The sequence below is a fragment of the Catharus ustulatus genome, chromosome Z, assembly GCF_009819885.2.
Source record: "Catharus ustulatus isolate bCatUst1 chromosome Z, bCatUst1.pri.v2, whole genome shotgun sequence".
NCBI classification, from domain to species: Eukaryota; Metazoa; Chordata; class Aves; order Passeriformes; family Turdidae; genus Catharus; species Catharus ustulatus.
In genome coordinates, this window is record NC_046262.2 from 27,318,108 (window position 1) to 27,344,813 (window position 26,706).

General features: G+C 37.1%; 1 protein-coding gene across 6 annotated transcripts in view; it reads left to right on the top strand.

Annotated features, from left to right (window-relative positions):
* Positions 1–26,486, top strand: part of SMARCA2 (SWI/SNF related, matrix associated, actin dependent regulator of chromatin, subfamily a, member 2) — a 125,011-nt gene extending 98,525 nt beyond the window's left edge. For 5 of the 6 annotated variants that reach the window (XM_033085486.1, XM_033085490.1, XM_033085489.2 and 2 more), the window contains 6 exons: positions 6,188–6,405; positions 18,186–18,291; positions 19,490–19,591; positions 23,586–23,718; positions 24,827–24,969; positions 25,606–26,486. In XM_033085486.1, coding sequence (XP_032941377.1) covers positions 6,188–6,405; positions 18,186–18,291; positions 19,490–19,591; positions 23,586–23,718; positions 24,827–24,969; positions 25,606–25,641 — 738 coding nt within the window. In that variant the 3' untranslated portion in view covers positions 25,642–26,486. Of the gene's footprint in view, positions 1–4,290; positions 4,399–6,187; positions 6,406–18,185; positions 18,292–19,489; positions 19,592–23,585; positions 23,719–24,826; positions 24,970–25,605 lie in introns of those variants that run through there. The other variant, XM_033085492.1, reaches the window with a different exon arrangement.
* Positions 26,487–26,706: the final 220 nt, after the last annotated feature.

Here is a 26,706-nt window from a genome sequence, read left to right on the forward strand (position 1 = left end):
AGACCCAAAGGAAAACACTGATGATAAAAGCTTTTCCTATTAATACTTTAAGTCAATACTTCTTTTTTTTTCTTTTTTTTTTTTAATATTAAAATATTATGTTTTGTTGCTTTTGTTGAGACCATTTCTCTTTAAAGAAAACTCACATTTTGGCACAATTATGCCAGGGCATTTTGGCATCAGTCTGTGAATTAAAATTTAGGAAAAAACTATAATTTACATTATTGTTCTCCTTGATGTCTAATTAAATATAGGCAGCTGGAGTTTCAGTGCAAACAATTGGGCGACTATTAATAATTTTCAAATGCACACCAGAAAACAGTCTTATCTTTTTCCACTCCATAAAAACATGCTAGTTTCAGTGACCTGACGGCGCAAACTCTTGATTGATGAACATATTGCTGAAGAACTCATTTGCCATATTTGGTGGAATTTCAGCCTGTCTGAGAAGACAGTGTATTACAACTTGGTATGTTTTTGTAATAATTGCATTTTGAGTTTTTAGTAAAAACAATACTTTTATGAAAGCAAGCTAAAACTGGATGTAGTCACTAATTCTTTGCCTTTGACAGATTCTGGTCTAAATTCTGTTTTAGTTTAATCTCAGTAAAACTAGACTGGTGAATCTGTTGTGAAGTAATATCCAACAAGGAGAGGAAATTGAATTAAAATAACTCTTCATCAATCTTTATACTTATTTTCAGTTATTTACTGATTGCACTGTTGGTAGAATACCTTAAGCCCATTCATCTAATTGTCAGGTGTTAACAGAATTTTCCTCGTAGTCTTTGTCAAGTATACTGCCCTCTGTGGTGTTGCATAACAAGATACAATTATGATGTCAGGAAGCTTTCTGTACAGAGCTAAGAAACAATTCTAACTTGAAAATTAGAAGCAGTCCCAAATGCCAGGAATTTTAATGGTGAAAAAAATAAGCAAGAGAACTGGATTTTGAAGAGATCTGTTTAAGAATCCGAACTGCAATTTGAAAAGTTGAAGTCTTAATTGGTTGCCAGATTTAATCTGAGAACAAATCTAAAATAAAGAATGGTGGGATTTCAAACAGAGCAAGCAAAAAACAACAGCAACAACAAAAAAACAAACGAAACAAAAAAAACCCAAAACAAACAAAAAAACCAGGAGAACTTCTCTTGAAATATCAATACAATATTCCAGGAAGGATCGTGTTGAGAAGAGAAATTGCTAAGGCTAGGTAGATGTCATTATAGGGTTTTCAGTCTTTATTGTCAGCTGTCCATAAGGGTTCTTTTCTTCCTTTCTTCTCTTCTTACATGGTAAATGTAAACTTCATTTTGTAAAGCAGTCATCTGCTGTTCCTTACTGCATACTGACATGTTTTTTAGTTTTTAGGTGTTTAATAGCCCTGAATCTTGGTGCCTTTTGGCCAGTAGTCAGTAAAATACCTTGTTAAGTTAATTGTTGTTCCCAAAAAAGCTTATTCTTTGGAAATTTTGGATTATTGTTATTTCTGTTCAAGGAGTTGGTAAGGTGGTGTGTTTTTTTCTGTTCCCCTATGTTTATGTGCTTTCTCTTGAAATACTGAGTTTAATTAGCATGCTAGGGTATTTCTTTACATGATAATGTTAGTTACAGTAACTTTCTTTCAGTTTTGCAAATTGGAGAGAGACAGGGCATTGATGTTTTTGAAGGGATGCAGCAAGTTCTCTGAATGTTCATTGTGTTAAGGTAAAATTGGAGAAGGACACAGGAGAGTTTGCATGTCCTATGCTCGTGTCCCATTTCATCTGAACAGCATCAGGCAGACTTACTACCTAGCTCCTTGCCCCTTCTGCTCTGTGTGTCCGGTTTCTTAGACTGTAAGTAGTACCAATAGCTTTCACTATGTCTTAATTTTCTAGTTATCTAGTTATCTCCAGTCACAGGAAAAATAATTATGTACTGCAATGTTTTACCATCTAAACAAGACAGGCCTTAGACACCAAAGCTGATTTTATGATGAGTAACTCCACTAATTCACTCTGTGACCGCACTTATGTTACCTAATTCCTATAAAATTATTTTAAATCATATTAGTTGCGTAAGGCCTACACAATTATAGATTTGCAGAACACAGTTGTGAAACAAAACTGAGCTGTTAGTATTTAGACCTTATTTGCGTCTGTAATTCTGAATTGAAAAGGTATTCAATCACAGTGCTGTGTCATATTTGATAGGGGAATGCATGTATAATCCCCTGTCCTTCAAATGGAGAAAATAAACAGTTTTTATATTATCCTTAATTTGGTTCTGTTTGGTGCTCATGTATCCATGTTGTATTGATGTTCCTTAAGAAAACTTTCACCTCAAAACAACTCCTTTCCTTTAGGAAGGGTGAAAATCTAATTGCAAGCAGCAGTAAGGAAGACAGAAATAACTTCTGCTTGCCCCCTGAAAAATACAGTTTTGTTCTTGGGAGGACAAAAACTTCTTTTCCAAAACTTCTTTTTGGAGGAGCACAGTTTGATTTCTTTAATCTTTGATAAGTGTGCTGTTGCCTTTTTAGAAATTAAACTGGTTTGTGTACATGGGGTAGGTTGCACTAGTGTGAGTTAGAAAAGCAGGAACATTTTGTCAGTACAGAACTTTACGTAGAGTCCTCATATTTCACGGATATATTTGCCTTTCATGAGATGGCTGACAACTTGCAAAATTTGGCATTAAATTTTTACAGGCATCTTTGAAAAAAATGAGGTGTCCAGACTTTTTTTGGTACTGTTTTGTCTGATTTCCTTAAGGGAAGGAAAGAGTTAAATTTTTATTAAGGGAAGGAAAGAGTTAAATTTTTATTAATGTACCATTTTCCTTGACACCCTTGCTGTGCACCTCACTAATCCAGAGGCATTTGAATATGGGAGATGTTGTTCTTTTGCGCTCTCATACAGCCCATCATCTGTCAGGAACTGGAGATTTGTACCTGGAAGATTTGTATCATTATGGTACTGGTAAAGGTTTGGAAGGGCATTCTCTTCAGTGTGAAACTTAAGGCCTAGAATAGTAAGCTTTTCTAACAAAGAGCTCAGTCAGATGAATTAGCTTAATAAATATGTTGTTGCTAATACACACATACTTGGATCATATAATGTCATATATCATGTGTGTAGATATATGCCCAGAGCATTAACCTATCTGCTGATAACTGACTAATGAAATAAAGTTTTAAGCCGTCTTGTGAGACAGAAGAAAGCATATAGGTTTAGTTTTAAATGTTGTGGTTTATATACAAAATACAAGTTTGTCTCTTGAGAAGAAATGTTAAGAGTCACACCAGGAACATTTTCATACTGCTTGTATTGTCAGACTGATTCCCAAGTGGGGTCACTAGGGTCTTAAAGAAAGCTGTCTGATTTTACATTCATGCATAGAAATTTTGAAAGCTTAATATAGTAATTGATTGATATATTACTGGTTAAACAGAAAGTTTAACATTTGCTGGTAGATTTGTAATTTGCTAAGAATTCCTTTGATACCTACTAGTCACTAATTTTAAGAGTGAAAGAATATATGTTAGTTTACTTGGGTTTCATTTTTATAATTTGTCTTTACTACATTGTTATATGTAATATTTAAAAAAAAAATCCCAACTTTTCACTTTTATATTTTCTTTTTGTCAATATATATTTTCCAAAATACTGCCTACTCTAAGCAGGAATTTTATGCAGAATTCCAAAGTGAGATGTTACTCTGTGAATGACAGGACCACTGTGTTTTGTTTTTGGTGATAGAAAATCTGTCAAGCAAGCAAAAATATAAATATGTTGTGGTTAAGCGAAGTTTTCTGAAGGACAGCAAAATGTTACCAAAGTTAACAGAATGATGACTTGGTCTGGTTTTTTGGTTTGTTTTTTTTTTTAATTTCATGTAAATCAGAATAGATTATTGTATCAATTTCAGTAACCAAAACTTGATCTATTCACTGTGGAGCAAAAAGAATACATTTTCTGTAATGAATGCATCTTTAAAATGCATACAGCCAGTTTCAGTTTTAAAATCATACATGAAATTGTCTAATTGTGTTATTATTATTAAAATAATAACAAGAATCAGTAACTGCTCAGCTAAAAATCTAATTTGAATGCCTGCAATAATAAGGGGAGAAATATGATAAGTAGTTGTCAATATTAAAACCGGCTGAAGGAGGAAGGCTTCAGGCCTTGTAGAAGGTAGAATGAAACAGCAGATTTCAGTATCCACAATCCTTTCAGTATTAAATTTTCAGTAAAATAAAATTACTTGTATATGAAAACATAGCCTTTCCCCAGCTCACTTTTTTTTCCTGATCAGCTGATGAAGAGACTAGCAGCTCGCTGCTTTGCTGGCTTGTTAATTTTATCCCCACTAACTGTGATTTCCGATAGCCGGCCTGCTGATAGTGGTAAGGTAAATATCCTTTTTCATTGCCGTCTTGAAGATTCAGTAGAACTACATCACAGGCATGTGTAGGTGTGTAACACATCAAAAGTCGGTGTTCTCCGTGTTTCAGTGTACTACTGAGTGCTTGAGGAGAGCAATGACATTAACTGTTGACAGCCTTGCATGCTGTATTTATTATTAGCTTTTCTAGCTTCCAAGATATGCAGAGAAATTTCATTTTCTTAATCTTCATTAGCCTCAGTGGTTTATAGCGCGTGTCCTGCTTTAGCCAGATGAATATTAATGAATTTGTGTGCAGATTTTTTTTCCCTTCTTTTTTCTTCCTAACTCATCAGATCTCGAGCCTCCTTCATAGTGAATATCTGAATGCTGTGGAAGCACGATGTAAATTGTCTTTTGATTATTAAGGCCTAGTTTCAGGCTGTCTCTCAGGATTCTGCTTTTGTGTTTGTCTGTGGATTTGCACATCGGAGGATGCATAGGAAACAGATTTCAAAATCCCACTGTTTTTTTAAACACGCCAGGTTATTTTGTGTTGTGCATCAGGTTTTGTTCACAAAACGTTTTTGAAGAGACATTGTACACAATTGAGAAAAATTATGTCTAGGCTGTAATCACTTTTTTATATTGATTGTTATGCTCACATGATCATAAATATTAGCCATGTTTGGTGCTGTGGAGAAATGAAGGTAATTGCCTTAGGATTAGAGCTCTTTCAGCTACGACAAAGGATTGATTAGCATTTGCATGTACTCAAGGCAATATTGAGAAGCAAAAGCAACAAATATCAACATCAGTTATGTTCTGAGAAAGCATTAATCAGAAAGCCTTAGTTTTAAGATGTTTTATTTTTCATTTTAAATTTCAGTTCTCTTGTGACCTGATATTTTTATTTCTTTTCTTTTGTTGGCTTTCTCAAATCACGAAAAGTTCAGCTTCTTGCTTTATGACGTGGATCTGATAGTGTGTGTGAACAGGTTCCCTTTATTCCTAGTTTGTTTTTTGCAGCAATTTTTTTATCCCTCTGCGTAGAGCTGCTGTTTAAAAGCATACATCAGGTAAATGAAACAACTGAAATTAATGTTGTCTGTGACTGTGTGTATGGTTTGGTTTTTGGGATGGTTTTTTGCATCCCATGTTATGAGTCCTGTTTACAGCAAACCACTGTATTGTCAGTGCTTCTGCCTACCTCATGGTTACTATTCTAGAAGAAAATTAAACATTTTGAGATTATTTTAACACTTACGTGATTTAAAAGTTGCTTTAAAGGCTTGGAAGAGGAGTTGTTACTGCATAAAGTATCTCTGTTTTGTGTGTATGCACAAAGAACTGTGTATGAACTGGCTTTGGGAGCTGAGCACAATTTAGACTGTCCTGTTGGAAACGTAAGGTATCAAAGTCTGTTACGCATGGAACTGTGTAACCCAGAACTGTGTAACCCAGAACTGACACTGATGTGAAAAAATACATGTTTTCTGTACACTTACTGAGACAATACCCCAGGCCATTATGTGTGAAACTGTGATTTGATGCAGAATTCAAGGTTCAAGTAAACAGTGTATGTAGATGATAGTGGGATCCTTAGGAAAAGTTAATGTTTAGTGTCTCACTGATTGCTGATAAGTCAGTTTCTTGTACTCTCATTTATAAATAAACTGAACATTTTGAGTTGAATTATCTGCATCCCATGGAATTGCAGGGGTGTTTCATTGTTGTTTTAAAATATAGTTTGTTATTTCCCTATACAATATATCTTTTGTTTAAAAATCATATTTTTTGAATCCGTGGTTGTCAGGCAATTGAAGACGGCAATTTGGAAGAAATGGAAGAGGAAGTTCGGCTTAAAAAGCGAAAGAGAAGAAGAAACGTGGATAAGGATTCTGGGAAGGAGGATGGAGAGAAAGCAAAGAAAAGAAGAGGCAGACCTCCTGCAGAGAAGCTGTCGCCCAATCCACCCAAACTGACAAAACAAATGAACGCTATCATTGATACTGTGATAAACTACAAGGATAGGTGAGCTTGGAGACAGTCTATCTTTACTGCATGTGTTCTCTCTCTCCCTGCTGATATCGCTCTATGTTTTATAATGGCTTCATTTTTTCCAGTCTTTAGAAAGAGATGTTGACACTGCTCTTCTGAAGAGTAGTTCTTCTTAGGGCCTGATCCTGAGAGTCTCATACTTTGTAGAGGTTTTTTTTAACACCTGTCTGATAGAAAGTTGTTGAAACACAATTTTAAAAAGTAAAAAAAAAGTAAGTGTAGAGCTCCTACTTAGGATTGAAGTCATTCTCCTCAGGGTGTGTACTTCAGAACATTTACCTTGTGCAGGACTTTCCGTCAATTTAGTGAGCTTATATTGAAATTAATCTTTTCAAAGACGTGGCTACAGATTTATTAATCCAAGTTTACGTGGGTCTCACAATGAGAGACTGAAAGATTGCCCAAAATGTGGAGTGCTCCTATCATGAGCATCAGAGGTGCCAAAAGAAAAATTACGGAAGTACTGAAACATCAGATATGGAAGTTTGTCAAGAAATCCCCATTTTCAGCATCAAAATGTGCTAAATAGTTGTACTTAATGAAAAAACTATTTCTTTTAATCTGAAATGGAATCTGAAGACTTCTGTTTTGCAGATTTTCAAACTGCAAATCACCTATGCATTGTAATGTCTTTGAATCAGACTTGATTGCAAATGTTGTGTTTAAACTCGGTTTGTACTTCCAAAAATCAGTAAAGCTTTCTTGTGCTTATCCCTTCTTTGTGGTACATTGAATTACTTAACTCATATAGCACCTATTACAAACTAAGTTAATATTAAATGCATTCGGAGAAAGTCAAAAAGTATTTCCCTTAGGTAACCTGCATCTAGGCATAGCAATATATTTTTTGTCTGTAAACAACTTTCAGATGTTGACTGTAAATGTCAATTTGCACTTTGCCCTTTTTTGCAGCTACTATTCTGGCTCTGCCTATACAAGGTTAGTTTAGGTGGTACTTGGTAAAGCACCCACTGCTGTGGTCCGTGACTTTTTTAGGTCATAACAGTTAAAATGAGGCATTTCTCATCTGTGGGCCCTTTCTTGAGTACACCAAAAAGTATTTTATTATATTGCAACAGAATCCGTAGCAACAAACATGAAGGGCAGAAAGCTGACTTCAATCTCAGTGTATTTAGCTTGCTGTGACTCTTGACTAACAGAATAGCTGAGAAGGGAGAAATGTTTAAGTATTCCAGTCAGGACTGCAAGGAAGCATCTCTGCATTTTAGATCCTTGGCCTTGAACCTTTTCTTGATGCCAGGCACTTCCCATCAGGATATCTACTTCCCACTTCTAAAATAGCAAGTAAAGTTACTTCCACTAGCCTTCAATAGGGGATAGTAACTGATAGCTTCTGGGAAGGTTAAAGATTTTTACCTGATGTTTGTGCCCCAGGAAGTTCCTATCTGATTTCTGTCAAAAAAAAGTTAATAAATGTGCTGTTGTGTAGTGACAAGGCATACTGTTTCTTCTCACTGGAGCTCACATTTATGCAAGACAGAATTGCTTCCCAGTTTAAAAAGTGTATAGAGCTCTATTCTGTAAGGAATTAAAAATACCTCTTAAGCTGAGCTCTTCAGTGCTGTAAGTTATGAGGAAGAGTGCCAAGTTTCTGCATTCTGATTTTTTTGTGAGCTAGCATCAAACTACCCAATACTATGGAAGAATAGAATTACAAATCTAGGCAGCAGGGAACTTTAATATCTTAAAATATTTGGGGCTAACTTGCTCTAGAGCTCAATTAATATTTTCAGGATATGCAGCTTTATGATTAAGTGGGTTTTAGGTGTTGGAGCCCTTCAGTTTTGTTGAGGGGTTCGATGTTTGTTCAGCTCTGGGCTTTTGTGAGTGTGAAGGCAATTGGGGCAAGTATAGAGGGACAGGTTAATTGGAAGAAAAGTAGGCCATGAGTTTCATCTGGGGAAAAAAAATGGGTTTTCATGTATTTAGTATTTGAATGCTTGAAATTATCTTTGTCTTTAGCTTAAACTTTCTGTGCTAAAAGATGTTCATCTTTTCTTTACGCTAAGTCCAGGAGGCTCATCTGGACTATGGAAATCTAATTGTGTCCCAAAAGGTAGTCAGGTCATACCCAGCCAAAATCTTACTGACTTAGGCCTGAGTTACTTTGTCAAAGCCAATTCTACGATCTTCAATAAGTTCTGTGCTGTTTAAAGGGCAGCATGAAAAAACGTAAAAAAGAATACATTACTAAGCTAGTAAGTCTCTGCATGCTTTATCTTGTGTTTTCTCTTGCTGTTGAGAAGAATTGCTTGTAAATACAGAACCACTTTTCTGTTCTTATTAAAACCTTTAAAAAAAAAAAAAGAGAATATGTGGTGCTCACAAAAATCTGAAATGCTAGTTGCTGCTTTTCTGTGGTGTGTAATATTGATACAGGGAAGGATTCTCCAAGTGCTTTCCTAACTGTCTAGGGTTTAACTTCAGTTGAAAGCATTTGAGGATAAGTACCATTTGGGGATAAGTACCACCCTTTCCTCCCTTATTTAAAAAACATCCAACGAAATTGGTTGTCTATGTCAAGGAAAGCTAAAGAATTCAGTAATACTAATAATAAGGTCTAGTAAATAGTAATTGCACAGTCACTTAAATATGATTATTAAAACTAGTTTAAACAGACATATTAGCAATATTTTTGGTAAATTTTCAGTGTGCATAAATGCAGCATATGATTCTTTTAAAAAGAGAGTGCAGAGGTAGTTACTCCATTGCTTGTAAACCTCAGATAAAGACCTCCATGCAAGAAAGTGGAAGTCAGCATTGAGGTTAATTTCTTTGTCGCATGTCCTCAGTGCAGTTTCAGCCTTTTAATTTAGATTTTCCTCTTTTTATGCAGTACAGTTTAGCAATCCTCCAATTTCCTTTTATTCCCGTCATGAATCCCAATGTGATGTTGATTTTAATGAAACATTCCATTGACAATAAGTTTAATAGTTCTTAGAGAGCAATTTACAAGTAAAAGCTGATTTTCTTTGGATATTTCTAGAGAGCTAGAGACAGTGAAGGAGAAAAAACTGCAGTGAGATTTGACTTGACTGGCAGCCAGCATTAGTTTCCTGAAATTACGGTATCTAGGGTGTGTCCCATATAATAAAGAAAACTGTTTAAAAAGAAAGAAAAAAAACGCAAAGATGGAAGACCCTGAGAATGTTCAGCTTGGACTGCTTGAGTGCCTTAGGTGTGAGAGTTGTTGAGGTCTTTGACAAGTTGACAGTACTTGATTCATGCAGTCTCTTTTGCATTGCATTCCAATATTGAGTGATGTGCTTCAAGATTTTCTTCATATTGATAGGCGTTTCTTTATCTTGCCTTCATATTTATCTTTGTTAAACTGGAAACAGATAGCTGATACCTCACTCTGAAGAACTACGGGGTACATGCTGCGAATCAGTGAAGTCACTGCTACCTTTTTAAACTGCACATGTGCTCTTAGTACTCAGCTCTCGGTATCAAACCATAAAATGTGTACTGGTGCTACAGATGCAGATTATTTTTTACTCTTCTACACTGCTTTGTCATCATAGGCAAAGCTGAATTTGTGTAGGTTTAATCTGTACTTATTTAAAATGGAGAACAGCTATGTAATGAAGCAAAAGTAGGAGAGAAAAGGTGGTCAGAATCCTGACTTCTAGTCGTCTGACCTAGTGGAAGATGTCTGCCCACCCACAGCAGAGAAGTTGCACTAGTTTATCGTTGAAGGTCTTTCCTGATCCAAACCATTCTGTGATTTTGCTAAATCATTTTTAGGGGTACCACAGGAACACTATAAGCTAATATGAAAGAAAGGGGAGATAAAGTGAGTTAGCTCCTTAATCTGAGTGAAGAGAAGTAAAAATGCCTAGTGGAAGGCACTGTAAAAAAGTTACTGGTGAACTGGAAAGAAGTTTTTGGAGAATTGGTGTTGGCATAGATCACATTGTATTTATGATACGTATTAAAAATGAGGAATGTCCTGGCCAAAATTAAAACATCTGTAGTGATGTGTTGACCACAGCAGACTGGACACAGTTAGGTCTGGCGTAAAAGAAATGGCATGAAGTACAGTATCTCAGAGTGTATTTTATGGTACTCACAGACCAAAAACAAGAAACTTTCCTTCTGATTCACATTCCAGTTCAAGTGGAACTGACAGAAGAATAATTACCTGTACAGAGAAATTATTGATCAAAGCTAACTATGATCCATCAGTATTGTCCAGACATAAGAAAACAGGAGCCTTACCATGACACAATTGCCTGTGTGTGGATGTGGAAATAATCATTACAGGTGTATGTCATTATATATAATACTATTAAAGCTTGAATTGCTGTATATAGTACCTGATTGCTTTTACATTCAAGAAAGATTAGTTTACAATGAGACAAGCGTCAGTAATTACTTCAGTGATAAGTAGCATGGGAGAGCCTTACCAGAAGAAACAGGCTGGTTTGTTTATCCAGTCTTGAGAGGGGAAGATGATTGCTCTCAGTAAATTTGCCTGGGAAAGAAAGGAAGCATAAGCACAGGATGTGTAAAAATATGTAAAAATACAAGATGGTGGTCACAAGGTTACATGACTAGAAGCTTTTATTAATTCATACAAGTTATTAATTATAAGTCCTATAATCTTTCCATATGGAAAAGTGTGACAGAAATAGCTATATAGATGTGCCATTTGTTCCTTGATTTTTAAAGTCCTGTATGATTATTTACAATACCAAGACCCTAGATTCAGGGACTTGGAAGCATGTTTCCAGTTTCCACATTGATCCTGATTCTCTCAAATAAGGTATACACATCATCTTTGAAAACTCCATTTGCAATGTATATTAATCTGAGATTTTGTTTCAGTTACTTCTTGCACCCTTGTACCTTGTTCTAACCTTGCAGTGTGAAACACCTGTTTAGAAGAGAGCAAGTTGCAGAGCATCAGTCCAACATTATTGGACATTTCACATGCTTTTGTCTTTTTTTCCCTCTGTAATTAGTAATGGCCATGGGAACAATTATGATAGAATCGTATGTTATGTTTTCGTAAGATCAACGAACCATAGATTGGGTTGGTTTGGATGGGATTACAGCAGATCATCTAGTCTAGCCTCCCTGCTCAGACAGGGTCATCCCAGGGCACATGGCACAGGCATTTCTTGAATGTCTCCACTGTGGGAGAGACTCCGCAGTCTCTCTAGACAATCTGTTTCAGTGCGTGGTCACCCGCATAAAGCAGTTCTTCTCGTGTGAAGGTGAAACTTTTCTGTGCTTTGGTATCTGTGTGTTCCCTCTCATCCTATTGCTTGGCACCACCAAATCAGTTTGGCACACAAAAACATACTTTGCATGTCCACTTTAAAATGCTGTAGCCTTTTGAAAGAAGGGACAGTTTTACTCCCAACAGCTTTTCTTTCAGAATAAGGATTTTTTACGCCACATTTGAGCCCCGGCTGCTGATCTGTATCATACATACGCAGTCTTAGTCTCCTAAACTGTATTTTTCATCTTGTGATGGTTTTCCTCTTAGTAGTTTATTTCAGAGGAAGACAAGCTGTAAGTGTAGCTTTTTTTTCCTGATTAATAAATAAAAAAAAGAAAATAAAGTAGGGAAAGAAGAGAAAATGAATGATGCTTCATCCTGGCAGGGTTAGGGAAGTGGTTGTCCCTCTAATTGGCACTAGTGAGGCCACCTGTCTAGAAGGATACTGAAGTGCTGAACTGTGTCCAGAGAAGGGCAGCAAAGCTAGTGAAGTGTCTGGAGCACAAGTCCAATGAAGAGCAGCTGAGGAAGTTGGGGATTTTTATCCTGGAGAAAAGGAGGCCCAGGGAATGTGTTACTGCTTTCTACAGCTGCTGCCTGAAAGAGGTTCAGCCTCTTCTCCATGGTGACAAGTAACAGAACAAGAGGAAATGACCTCCAGTGCCACAGGGGAGATTTCAAGTGGATATTAGGAAAAACATTGAAATAGTGCTCAGTCATGGAACCAGGCTGCCCAGGGAAGTGGTAGAATCACAAAGGTTTGAGGATGTGGCACTTAGAGGTAGACTAGGTGCTGGACTGGATGATGTTATAGGTCTTCTTCAATATAAAAAATTCTGTGATTCTGTTGTTCATACCTTGCAAACCTTCAGCTTCCTTAGAAACCCACTGTTTTCTTCTGCTTTACATCAGAATTTAATGTTTCCTGTCTGGGTACCAGTTTGATACTACCACTAGTTTGCATTAGCTTTGCATAAATAACAACAGCTGAATTCAAGAGTCCTGGGATGCTGATAGCTCTGTTCCATACAGTGATTTCATTTGTCCCCTACCTGCCATCTCATCTATTCATGGATTTAAAGCAACGAAGAATAGAATAGAAAAAAATCGAAGGGTGGAGTTTTTGTGCCTTTTACCTGCAAAGAGTCTCTGCCTTGGCAAGAGACTACTCCTGTCTGTCGTGCCCATCAGTTTGATGACACAGCTCAGGGAGAGGGTATTTTCTCTGTACAGGAAATTGATTTTATTCGTAGTCTTTTCAGCTGTTTTCTTACCAGTTTTTAACTGTTTCAAAATTGAGAGTAACAGTTAGCCATTATTTACCTAACTAGTAATTAATTATGCCAGCTGGTACTCTTGGATACTCAAACACATAAAGTAAATTTTTACTTATATTCAAGCCCAAGTTACAGAGTACATAACCATATGTCAAACCCAGGGATTACATATTTAACTACTTTTACCCACTTCCATTTCAATGATGGGGACAGTTTACCATGTATTACTGCAGTTGGTTCCAAACAAGGACCATTAAACACTAATGACAATTAATCATGTCCCTACATAGTTGCTATGTCAGCTCTTGTAATTCTCCTCCCCCACAGTCACTTTTCTTTTAAATACCATCTTTGTAAGTTGCACTTGATTCAAAGTTGTAGTTTTCAAATCATGGTTCTGTTTGTGAGCGCTCTGACTTGGGCAAGCATGCAGGACTCTTCCTTCTACCACTCTAAATTGAATTTCATTATTTGTTAAAAGATACAAGAACATATTTCAGTTCCAGCTTCATAGCTATCTCTCCTTTTGATTCCAAAGGAGAAAGAAGTGTTGGTAGTAGTATGCTTTTAACAGGCCTGTTCCAGCTTGTTTGTGGCCAAAAACTGCCAGTGAAAACAAATAGAAAAGAAGCCTCATTCTAATGAAGTTCTTGCATTTCATTTCACCAAAGACAATATTAACTAAAAGGGTGGAATTATACGCTTGTATGCACCTTGCAAGCAGTTTGACAGAAAAAAGAGAAAATTGGAAACATTGCACACAAATATTTTTCTAAGCAAAAACATTTTCTAAATAAGCAGTATTTCTTAATGCTTTTTAACCTGTGCAGTATGCAAGTGTTTTTAATGTGAGCACACATGGGACTAGCATGTTGAACTGATGCAGTAGCAATGAACTGTCACGGTTCTTTTGCAGTCAGATCTTTTAATTTATTCTGGTCCTTCTTCCTTTCAGCACGTAGCCTGCTAGTTGCTAGGCAACCATAAGTGTTGTTTTTTTTTTTTACTGCACATGATTTTTATGTGGTAGTTGTTGTGGTTATTATTTTCTAATTACATAAATGGACAAAAGGATTAAAATCAGAGTTGCATTAATAATTACTAATTTCCATCTACTATATCCACAACAGATTGAGATTGTTAGGAAAGATCCCGTTCATTTATAATATGGATGCATATATACAATGGGAGTGCAACATAGTACTTCATTGTGAGAATAGGTTCTATAAAGATGATAGAACGGCTGTTCTATTCTGATAGAATAAGCTGCTATTGATCTGAGTAGACAAAATCAGGTTGTAGTCTTCTGTTGTGCCCTTAATACTTTTCCTTTCATGGCCTTAAATGATTTTCAGTAATTAATTACATCAAGCAAAAGCTTGAGGGCTTTCTATAGCATTCTTAGTTTAATAGAATGTGTGAACAAATCACAGTTGGCTGGTCTTACACCTGGAAAATAGAATATTGCTGTTTAATAATTTATGAGTTGTATTTTTAATATAAAATACCATATAAGGTGGGTGTATGGATGTAAAGAGAAAAGAATACAGCTTTGAGATTAAAAACTGTAATCATCAGGAGCTATTTCAGAGGGACAAATAGGCTAAACATCTCTTAAAATTTGATCAGAATTAGTTTATTAGTGGCTGTTTTCTTTTTACTGAAGTAATTCTCTTCAGTATTAGATTCTAAAGCACAGTTGAAGAAACACGGCATCAGTGGTTCAGTATAGTAATTTCATGATTATAAGCCGCACCATTTTGACCAAAATTTTGCTCCCAAACCGGGAGCGACTTACATTCAGGAGTGGCTTATATATGAACAAATTTTGGAAATTTCCCAGCCCGGAAGTCCGAGCCAGCAGCGGCCCCGGGCAGCGGGGCAGTGGCGGCGCAGCAGTAGCACTGCCCGGCCCCGGGGGACGCAGCAGTGGCACCGGCTGGGCATGCCCTTCTCCCTCCTCCTGGCGGCAATGGCTGGGCATGCCCCTCTCCCTCTTCCTGGCGGCACTGGCCAGGCAAGCTCCTCTCCCTCCTCCCAGCAGCACTGGCCAGGGACGCTCCTCTCCCTCCTCCCAGCGGCACCGACCAGGGACACCCCTCTCCCTCTTCCCAGTGGCCCTGGCTGGGCACACCCCTCTCTCTCCTCCCAGCGGCACGGCCGGGCACACCTCTCTCTCTCCTCCCAGCAGCAGCGGCCAGGCACACCCCTCTTCCTCCTCCCGGCGGCACCGGCCAGGGATGCTCCTCTCCCTCCTCCCAGCAGCAGCGGCCAGGCACACCCCTCTCCCTCTTCCCGGTGGCACTGGCCGGACACACCGCTCCCTTGCCTCCCGGTGGCAGCGGCGAGCGGGGCTGGGGCCACTCCCTGACGGCCGCCCTGAGCAGGGCTGAGCCAGTAAACTCTGCATTCCCGCAATTCTGTTACTATTTGGCAACTTTGTGAAAGTTGCACGTGAATCCTCGCTGCAAACAAAAGTGCGGCTTATATATGGACAAAGACCTCAATGTTGCCGACACCCCGGAAGTGCGGCTTATACTCAGTGCGGCTGAAATCGTGAAATTACTGTAATTTTACTCAAATAGAAATTTCTTTTAAGGCTGCTGAAATAAAACACAGCAGTGATAGGCCTTCTGTATAGCTAATCCGCACTCAGAGTGTACCGAAGTGCAGGTAAGTTACAGTGTGCTGTGTAATGGTGCAACAGGATACTGCTTTGTTTTGCTTTGCTTTCCCGAGGATCAGTACCTTGCATGTATAAGGTGTGCACTGATCACTTACTGAATAGCTGAATTACCCATGGGCTTCTGTATAATGCTCCTAAGGAGTCTGAATGTCTTGCAGATAACAGTACTTTTCCACAGCATTTTATTCTCATTTTATAAACAGGGAGTAGAAACTTAAATTTTAAGATACCATTTGGGCACCAGAGATCCAGTTGCTGATTTTCATAATGTTGTATATGTTCAGAAGAAATTCCATTGATCTCAGTTGCAGCTGTTACTGCTCAACACATCCTTAGGTGGACAAAAAAAAAATATAAATGCAGTCCTCAATTTTCAAAGGAATAGAAACACACATTAATTTAATCAGTTGTGTAGAATGTATATAATGCATTGCTTTTGCTTGTATTGCTTCCCGTTTCACTTTGAGATGGCAGTCTGTGACAAAGACAGATTCTGTCATGTAGCATGACATAGACCCTCACACAGATCAAGAGCCATAGACCCTCACACAGATCAAGAGCAAGACTGATGCCTTTAAATCTGTTGTATAAACACTTGGACAGGGGAAGTATGAAAATAATGAATTTGTGAGTCCATACCAAAGGAAATGGCAGATGCAGTGCCCAGAATTTCAGTTATTTGCTGGCAGGAGAGAAATAAGTAAAACTTGGATGTGACAGTTACCTGGCCATTTTATGCTTTTTCAATTTCAGTAACAGGGTTCTTCCCAGATAAGTTAGATCTGTTGGGTGAAGTTGCTAGTAACTGCTACTCAAGGTGCCAGTGGTCTCTGTGAGTATCTATCCCAACAGCTGTATGAAGTACATAGACTTCAGTGTCCTCTCCTGGGACAGGGATGCACCGTGCACCCACTGCCTTGTCTCACCTGCAGCGGCTGCACCCAGAAGTGCACTCAGATGTGTGCCAGAACCTTGCTGAGGCCCAGGAGGCATCTTGCCAGCTACTGCTGAGGACACAAGGGCTGCTGCTGATTAGCAGTCTGCAATTAGAGTATTTACATTGTTGTCCTCTGTGATGGAAGGAGCAGCATTGTCTCAGGACCAAACCGAGTACAATAGAAAATGGTGGATTAGGTGAACACCAGATAGTTTTGGAAGTGAGGAAAATCTGTTCTTGTTCATTATTCTATCAGGTCCATAAGATAAATAGTACCTTCTCAAATTATGTTACCTCAGGCATTAAGAAATGCATACTGTATAGTAAGCATTCATTACTTCCATAAAGGGCAGAGCTGTTGCCAGCTTTGTGCTTTTTATCATCCTTATTCTCCATTGCAGAATTGCTTCTGTTGATCTTGAGTTCAGTTTTAGTTTAACATCTGATAATATCTGGATGGTGGTTGCAAGAGAAAGCCCAGGGGGAAACCAGGACTTGGTAGTCTTCTTGCCCAGCTCCTGTGGAATTTGGTGTTCCTGAGATACTATTTGAAAATTCAGCTGAATAAACAGGGCCTTTGTGGAGTAGCTGGGAGAGAAGTAGGCATGTGAATGTGAACTGGGAAATGCTTGTGAATGCTGTGTGCAGTTCTTCACAGGAGTGGTTTTTTCTGCTACACTGTGAAAATTGCATGCACATAGGGGAAGAAACCCAACAAAAACCAACACAAAGCCAGCTAAACCCATAAGTGTCATCAGCACATTTCCTCCCAAGGTGACTTACAGCCACGTATTATTTGGAAAATGACAAATAAGAAGATTAAAAAAGATCCTCAGTATGATGTTATGATAACTATTAAAAGAGGATAAACAATGGGAAGTACGGATATCTTGTAAAGTTTGGACACCTCCAAGTTATAGACAATGTTCTGACGGTATAAAAGTTTTATAGGAAAATTACCACTTTATTTCAAATGAATGAAGGAGTACAAGTGGCAGCGGTGATTTTCAGTATAGTTGGAGTGATCTTCCCAGAAGCCCAACAGTCATTAATAGAAGTTACTCATTTTTTGTTGTTGTAACATCAACGTAGTCTAATAGCAATCAGCATATAGTACAATGGAAATCAGTATGGTTTGCTATAATGAAGAATTACAAGGCTAGCTGTATAGTGATCAAAAAGAAGACAAACTTCAGTGACAGAAGAGGGATTTGCTAAAAATTACTGAAAAAAACCAAGGAAACAATAAGAGTATACTCAGTACAGGACTGTGGAATTCAGATGCAGATCTGATTCTTTTTTCATGAAGCCTCTTATACATGTTCATCTCTAATGGTAGATGTCAATGACATATTAATGATACATTAGGACAACAGTTTCATATTCCAAATGTAAATTAATTTTTAAATTACCAAATTTAAAAATCAGGGTTCAATTTCTAATTATTTGAAAGAAAAACTGTGATTTTATTCCATTATTTTAATTTTTTTCTTATTACGTAGTGTGTGTGCACATGTGTGTGTGCGTGTGGTGTGTGTGTGTGTGTGTTTTGTGAGAAAGTTGTAATGCTTCTATTCAGTACGGCTTTGTTTTTCTCAACAGTTCAGGACGGCAGCTAAGTGAAGTCTTCATTCAGCTTCCGTCTAGGAAAGAACTACCAGAGTATTATGAATTGATTAGGAAGCCAGTGGACTTCAAAAAGATAAAGGTAAGGAGGAATGAAAGAATTTTGGAAGTGGAGATTCTTCCATTTCTTTCCCTTTTACAGAAGGATGAGCATAAAGTTGTTTTTAAAATAACAGTATGAATATTTCATGCCACCTGTATTAGTGGATTAGATTTTGAACATAGTCACACACTTCGTTAGTAATTTTGTTTAGTGTATATTGCAGTGTACCACTGTAATTCAAGATCAAATCAAACTATAGTAGTGTGGCATGGATGACATCTCAGTGCCTTTTTGCAAAGACCTAATTGTGAGTCTGTCAACAATTTGATAAAAACACACTGTTGACAAAGATTTAATAGATCTAGTGGAATATACCTATCCCTGCATTTAAAATCGTAGAACCATAAATATCCTGAGTTGGATGGGAAGGACACATATTAAGTCCAACTCCTGGCCCTGCATACCCCAAGAATGACACCATGTGCCTGAGAACACTGTCGAAATGTATCTGGAATTCTTGTCAGGCTAGTGCTGTGACTGCGTCTCTGGGGAGCCCCTTCCAGTGCACAGTCACCCTGTGAGTGAAGAACCTTTTCCTGCTATCCAGCCTAAACCTCCTCTGACACAAATTCAGGCCATTCCCTCAGGTCTAATCATTGGTCAAGAGAGAGATCACTGTCTGCCCCTGCACTTCCCCTCATAAGGAAGTTTTAGACTGCAGTGAGGTCTCCCCTCAGTCTCCTCCTCTCCAGGCTGAACAGACCAGATGACCTCAGCTGCTCCTCATAGGGCTTCCCCTTCTAGACCCTAGCCTCATACCTTGGAAGAGGCAGGTCAGATTCTAACAGAGTTTAGTAGATGGGATCAAGGCAGCATGTTGCACCTTGGGTGATGTCATAATTCTGTAACTTTCACTTGTGTTACAGTTACTGGGTTTCTTTACTAGAAAGACAAAACTAGAACTTCTTTTACCAAAAGAGCTCCATTGCTTTTAACCCCTACAGTTCACAAAGAAATGGCTTAATTTTTTCTTTTACCTTGATGCATTTTTTGAGTAGTATGGTTGAAGGCATTCAATGTTTTAAATAGATACTTACCTTGAGGCTTAGGTAAAATTTTTTAAGAGAAAGATTTTAATGTGCTGAATCAAATATTAATTCAGTTTCCTCTCTGCTGTTCTTCTTTCTGCACCACTGCTCATCAATACTTATCTTCATTTCCTCAACAAATGCAACAGGAAAGAATTCGCAACCATAAATATCGGAGTCTTGGGGATTTAGAAAAAGATGTCATGCTGCTATGTCACAATGCACAGACATTCAACTTGGAGGGATCTCAGGTTTGAATGAGTTCATTTCTGTTAAACATACAAGTTTCCCCTATCTAATGATTTTAGTGCTTGTTGATTGTTATTTTTGTATATAAACTCTGTGTTAATTCTTACTTCAAGAACAGAAAAATGTTCATGTTCTAAATTTTTAGAATCCAGAATTCACTGGACACTGCTGCAGTGTATATTTTCAGAAAATTTGTTTTTAGCGCTAATTCTGAGATCTCTGTGTATTTAAAGCTGCAGTAAGACTATTTGAATCTCTGGTAAAAAGGCAGTGTGTGGAGTGATACATCAGTTTAGGTTTTCTGCAGCAGATCACAGAGGTAGCAGATGTAACAGTACAACTCTGGGATGTTGAGGAAATACATCATAGGAAGCTCTTCAGTTCTGCTAATGGAAGATAAAAATTGAAGCTTGTCCATCAGTAAAGATGTGTATGTATAAACATGTATGAAGCTTTTCACCCTCTGAAGCCTCTGTTTTTTAATTTTTTTTTTATTGTTGAAAGATCAGTGTCCATTTTTAGAAACAGTGGGAATAAATCCCAGATGAGTTCCAGGCTTAGAAGGCAAACTCATCTCAAGCAGATGTTTCACACACATTTGGGCTCAGAATTTGGAACAGGGTGCTGATACAAAAGGAAAAACTATGGAATCTGGATGACAGATACAAAAGACAAGCAGATAAGAAAGTTGTCTCACAATACAGTGAAACAAAGTCTTGGATGATTACTTTTGTAGATGAGATATGAGAAGTGTGATGCAAATACAATATTCAGTTGAAGCAGAGACCATGAAGACAGCTTCCATAACATACAGGAGATTTTAAAAAAAAGTTATTTGAAGCCTAAATAAAAGTAAGCTGAAGGATGATGCTGCCAATAACAAATGTATTCTTAAAATTTCTAAGCATTAGTGATAACATTTAGCAAAATTAGGGAGTTTATATTAAATTTTGAGAATTGAAAATTAGTATGGAATTTATTATGAAGAATTGTTGGATTCAGTTCATCATTTAGTGATTGTTTTTGATATCAAGAAACAGAAAATATTATTTCTTTAATATGTACATGTTTTTTTACTGTCTTCAGTTACATGGAAACAACTACAAATAAATGAAATGAAAATATTTATTGAAGTAAATTAATTATGCTAGAATGCTTGGGACATAATTTTGCTGCATGTCCAGATGCAAATTTTCAGTTTACTGCTGGTTTGCGTACCGGTAAAATGGCTATAACTATCTAATTATAGCAAGGGCGGGGGAAAAAGTGAAAGAAAGTTAGTAACAAAAAGTATAACTGAGACTTCAGAAAATGGAGAAAGTTGGTAAAAGAGGAGATAAAAAGAGGTAAAGAAAAACCAATAGTGAAATGGGTAAAATAATGAAATAATGAAATTATTCACATCAGAATGACCCATCATGGTTATGGAAAACTGGTCTCTTCTACCAGAGATGGTAGAATTGAAAGGAGTAATCCTGAGTGGCTAGAAGTATTAGTAGATATTGCTACTCTGTTTGGGAATAACCTAACATGTATCAGTAGTGTAATATTATTTTCTGTTCCAATCTATCAACATTAATTACCAGACCTAATATTACTTTTTATCTCATAAAGCCCAAATACTGTGTAACTAAGGTTTTTTTTTTTTCCCCTCTGTTAAGTTCTCACACCATTCATTTTGATTTCCCCTGAGTTGCAGGACACTTCTGCAGTAGTATTCCAGTTTTCCAGACTTCCTTGATACCTTGTGTTCTTTGTTACATTTCTGATCTACCTTTGCTCTAACATACCAGGTGACTTCAGTAAATCGGATTATTTGTGTGTGCACTCAAAACAAAAGGGCTAATTCAGGTAGTTGTTTAAGTGCCCAGTGAACTTCACAGACCACTTCCAAGTGTTCCGTTAGTGTGGTGTGTGCTGCTTTTCCTTGGAGCAAAGCAGTTTCATTTGAAATGGAATCTTAAGGTTTTCAGGGATAGAACAACTTTAAGTGTTAAGGCTTTTGTCCTCAGTGAAACCTCAGTGTTTTGAAAAGCTTTTCATGTAATAGTCAAATGACATACAGACGTGTACAGGGTTGAAAATGAGTGTGTGTCTTCAAACAGAAGATTTCTCATGAATGTTGTAATTTGCTGTGAAGTTCTTTTGTTGCTGCTTCTCCCTTTTTGAAGGAAGTTCTACTGTCATTGTTGCTTGCTCTTTAGAAGCCTGTTTGAATTGGATTTCTGTCAAAATAATAAAATTTCAATTTGCACAGCTTTTCATGAAGTAACCCCATGGGGTTTTTGTGTATCAAAATAGATAGGTGTATTACAAGTAATTCCACATAAAGAAGGTTAAAATAATTTTTGAAGCGCCTGTATTTTAATGGGAAACTGAAAGTCTGGGTCATATTGATGCCCTAAATATCTAGTGGCCAGCATTGAAAAAAAAAAATGTTGTACAGCTCTTTAATTCTTGTTGTCTTAGACACATGTTTTTGTGAGAAAGACCAGAACGTTAATTGAAAGAGCCATTCCTAAGAACAGGTGAATATGCTAGGCTTATATATATGAAAAATAAATAGTTCTCAAGAGAAACGTGGCAGGTTCTATCAATATCTGACTCGAAAAGAAGTAGGTACAAGAGAAAGTCAATTGTTACTTGACTTTAAGGAAGGAAGTTCTAGAGTTTCACAGCTCACTAATGTCATAAGACATGAGAGCAGCCTTCTCAAAACATTCATGATTATTTTTTTTAGAGAATAGGTGTATAAAAAGTTTGCCATGATTGAGAGTAGTCAAACATCTCAAAACAAAAAGCACAGGGGAACTCACACAATAAGAAACAATCCACATTGAAAGGCAGTTTTTCAAAAAAAACATTTGATGGTCAAGTGAAAAAAGTAGGAATTGGATGTTTCATGTTAAGTATTCTAAACAAACTTTTTCTAATTCAGCTTGTCAAACCCACAAAGTAATAGAGCACTTTTATCATATTTAGCATACAGACTGCATAATGGCAGCCAAAAGTCCTTCCATTATCTTTTCCACAAGTACCTAGTGTCCCTTTATACAAAGAAAGTTTGTAATTTAGCCAGAGGAGTAGAATGACAGACAGCCAAAGTAGATGATGATGATGATGATGATGATGATGATGATATGATAAAATCAAATGCAGTCTATGACTCTTTTCTAGTAATTATTCTTAATTGTTTAGTCCTGAATTGTGCAGTGCTTGTCTTCTGACATTTTACAAAACAAACCACACAAGGTCATTTGTTCAGGTGATGACAAAGAATCAGATACTCAGCAATACAACAAGATTTTACTGTGTTAATCTAAGAAGTGTGTTACAAGCCAAAAGTAGTCACTCTTGAGAGTCCCCTCATGCTGGAGGTTAAAGGGAAAATGTGATGTACCCAAGATACTTTGGATACTACAGGATGTTTCAGAACACACTTTCAATTTAGAGCAAGCCCAAATTTTTTTTCCAGTCTTGTTAGATCTGAAAGGAAAGAAGGGATGAGCTGCTTGGGATAAATTATTTTCCTTGTAGCTTCTTTGGATTTCAGAAAAAAAACCTGAAGATAATTAAATGAGGATAAGCTATTTGTCATTATTACCTGTATTGCCAGACAATAACCCATGTTATAATTAAGGTGCGTACTGCTGAAGTCTGTTCCTTTGGCAGGTTTTCAAGGGTGTTACGATCTGATGAAAATGCACAATAGTTCCTATGGCAGTAGAAATAATAAGAAAAACATTAACTAGACGTTTTAGATGTGATACATTGCAAGAATTATGTCTTTGTAGGTCACTAATGACAGATTTCTTTTAGAGCATGAAGAATTAATGTTGGTATTTCTTGTATGATTCATTCAACAGACCTTACTAACTTGGTATTTGAAAATGCCATGTACTCTGTAGACTTGCACTGGAAATTTAGGTCTATGCTGTAAATTTCTGATTCTGCTTGACTTCATAGTTCTGACAGAGATTTGTACCTGTACTGTAGATCTATGAGGATTCCATTGTTCTTCAGTCCGTGTTCAAAAGTGCACGACAGAAGATAGCCAAAGAAGAAGAAAGCGAGGATGAAAGCAATGATGATGAAGAAGAAGATGAAGAAGAAGAATCGGAATCGGAATGTGAGTCCCCTGCTAGATACTGACAAGGAAATAGATCTGGGGATGGAAGAGCAGGTTTTGCTGCTTCTGCAATGGAGACTCATTATAAGGTTCTGTTTTCCATTAGTCGAAGTAGTTTCTTACTAAGGTTGCTTGGTTGTAACATTGTTTTGGTCTTTCAGCTGGATGTTCTGGCTTACTTCTATTTAAACTATTCTTAAGCCAGAAACAAATCATAGAGGTGCTGTGTGGGTGGCCATAATCGTTTATAAGCCCTTCAGGGCCAGTTCTTGCTATTTGTAAATGGAAGTGCCCTGTAGAGGCTGGAGACTGTGGTCAACCTTCAGGCGTGATGTGGTATACACATATGTGATGTGCAGTTCATCATATGGTTTAGAACCAGATGATGTTGAAAACACTCTTCAGTGTGACAAAGACTAAGTGAAACTCTGATTGTTTCAGAATGCTCATTAAGTCCCTGCAGATTTGGAAAGATGATGAAAGGGTAAAAGGATTAATTCCTTCATTGCACTTTGTACATGTATCCAAATTCCAACTATCCGTTTTCTCGGATACAGAAGCTGTAGTCCTTGGCCCTGAGCTACCTTTCCGTGTGTGTCACATGTGTGCTAAAGCATGCAACTTCAGTAGCTCATTTGGAAATTAGTGGATATTCTGGAATCAGAATAACATGTTCTTTAAAAAGGTATCAACTCGAAATTAACCAGTAACTCCACACAGCATTTCTGTACTTTAAAATACAAAAAAAAAGTCTGTTTATACAAAGGCTAAACATTTCTGTGGTAAGGAAGAAAATATTTTTAAAGGCATATCTTCTTAGAGGACTGTATACTACCTGTGCACACCATACATTCTGTGAATGACAAGAAGATAGATATGGTCAACTTAAAGTTAGTCTTTATAATTTAATGTATATTATTGTTAAAACTATTAAAAACAAGAGAATTAAAAGTAAATACCTCTTGCTTTGTTGTTCCACAGTCCATGTAAAGTCAGAGGGGAATGCCTTTTCAGGCTACTACCAGAGGTGAATTTCTGTGAACAAGAGAGAGCATTTAAAGTTGATAAGTGAATGTTTCATTAATGCATGCTGTTAAACTTTTTGCAGCAAAATCAGTGAAAGTCAAAATCAAGTTAAATAAGAAGGATGAAAAAGGTCGGGAAAAAGGAAAAGGCAAGAAGAGGCAAAGCAGAGCAAAAGCCAAGCCTGTCGTGAGTGATGATGATAGTGATGAGGATCAAGATGAAAATGTAAGTTTTGTTCAGTGAGACTATGGAAGTGGTTGCAGTGATTGCATCTCTGCCCTGTCCTGCTTGCTGTCAGAATTCTCAACTATTCATGCTTAAGCACATATTTAACTTGTAGTGATCATCCTGAGAGAATTGGGTGGGGGTGTTAACTGTATATTAGTGTGCTTATGGGATCTGGTCCCAGTGCTGGAAGACAAGAAGTGTAAGAAGTTTGGATCTTACTTCGAGCTGTTCCTGCATTCATTGAACCTTTAAGTCTCATGTTCTGTTCACTTTTGTCCACCGATGAAAAACTTACAGCTTGATTGTTTTATACCTTTTTTTAGTGGGTGCTTCTATTATTGCAACAAATGAAAATAGATGTCTTCCCAGTTGTTTCTAAATGTCTGGATAGAAAGAAAGAGCTGGTGTTTCCTGACTCTCTGTCTTCCTTCTCTAAAAAATTCTACAGCAATTAGATGAAATTTCATGAAATAGAAATACTGAATAACACAGTACCTTTCTTCAGGCTATCTTGATTTGTCAGTTTAATTGTCTTATTTCTTCCTCATACTTCCTTTTATTTTTCCTTCTTTAACAAATTCCACAGAATAGCTGGAAAGAATTTCTGACTTGTCTTGTGTCTCTTACCTCTAGGACCAGTCGGAAGCAAGCGGAAGTGATGATGAGTGATCCATAGGGTTTATTTTCTTGCCAGAACTGACCCCTTCCCCTTCTCTTCTCTTTTCTCCTATTTTACACCCAGTGAATCTTTTTGTCAAATAGACATCGGGTTGTTTCTGTATTCTCATTCTCTATAAATTAGCTTTAGGATAGTGCCAGACAAACATATGATATCATGGTGTAAAAAAGGCAAAAAATTGTAACATATGGGCCTCAAAAAACAACAAAGAAACCTTCTGTGGGAAAATGTGGGTTGATAGGATATTTCTATGGGCTGGTTTTGACTTGGTAATGGTTTGATTGTGCCTGGTTTTATCATTTGATAAGGTTTTTTCAGTGGCATCAGAAAGGCAACAAAAAAAAAAGTCTTTTGTAGCATTGATAACCAGGAGTAGTCATTAAAAGCCACTGGTTATTTTATTTTTCATCAGGCAGTTTTCAAATTTTTTATTTGTCCTGTATTGGTTTTTTACACTGTGGTACATATATGCAACTTTGTTTAATAGCTTATAAATGTTCAGTAGTTAGCTTTCATACACCTTGCCCCATATGCATTTTTCCACTTTAGGCTTGATGATCTTCCAAAAAAGGCTTTTTGAATTGTATCAAATTTATGTCTATTGTAAACTTTGCTTAACTTTTTTCTCTATTAAAAGAAGTTGGTTTAAAAATGCTATTGAATATTGCAATCTATATAGTGTAACGTATGGCTTCTTTCATCAGACTGATCTTTTATGTTACCAATGTGGATTATCACCTTTTCCCTAAAGTGTACTTAATCTTTGCTTTCTTTGCACAATGTCTTTGGTTGCAAGTCATAAGCCTGAGGCAAATAAAATTCCAGTAATTTTGAAGACTGTGGTGTTGGTGTTTTCCTAATAAAGAGAGAATTTACTTCACTAGATGCAGCCTTTTCTTACGAGTTCCACAAAAATATTTTTATAGGAGCAATGAGAGGGCAGGAGTGTCTCTGTAAAGAGAGACACTTTGTTCCTTCCTGGATGTAGAATTCAGATATCAAAGAAGTATCTTCTGAGATGAAGATGTGCAATACGTGTTAAAGAATAATAAAAT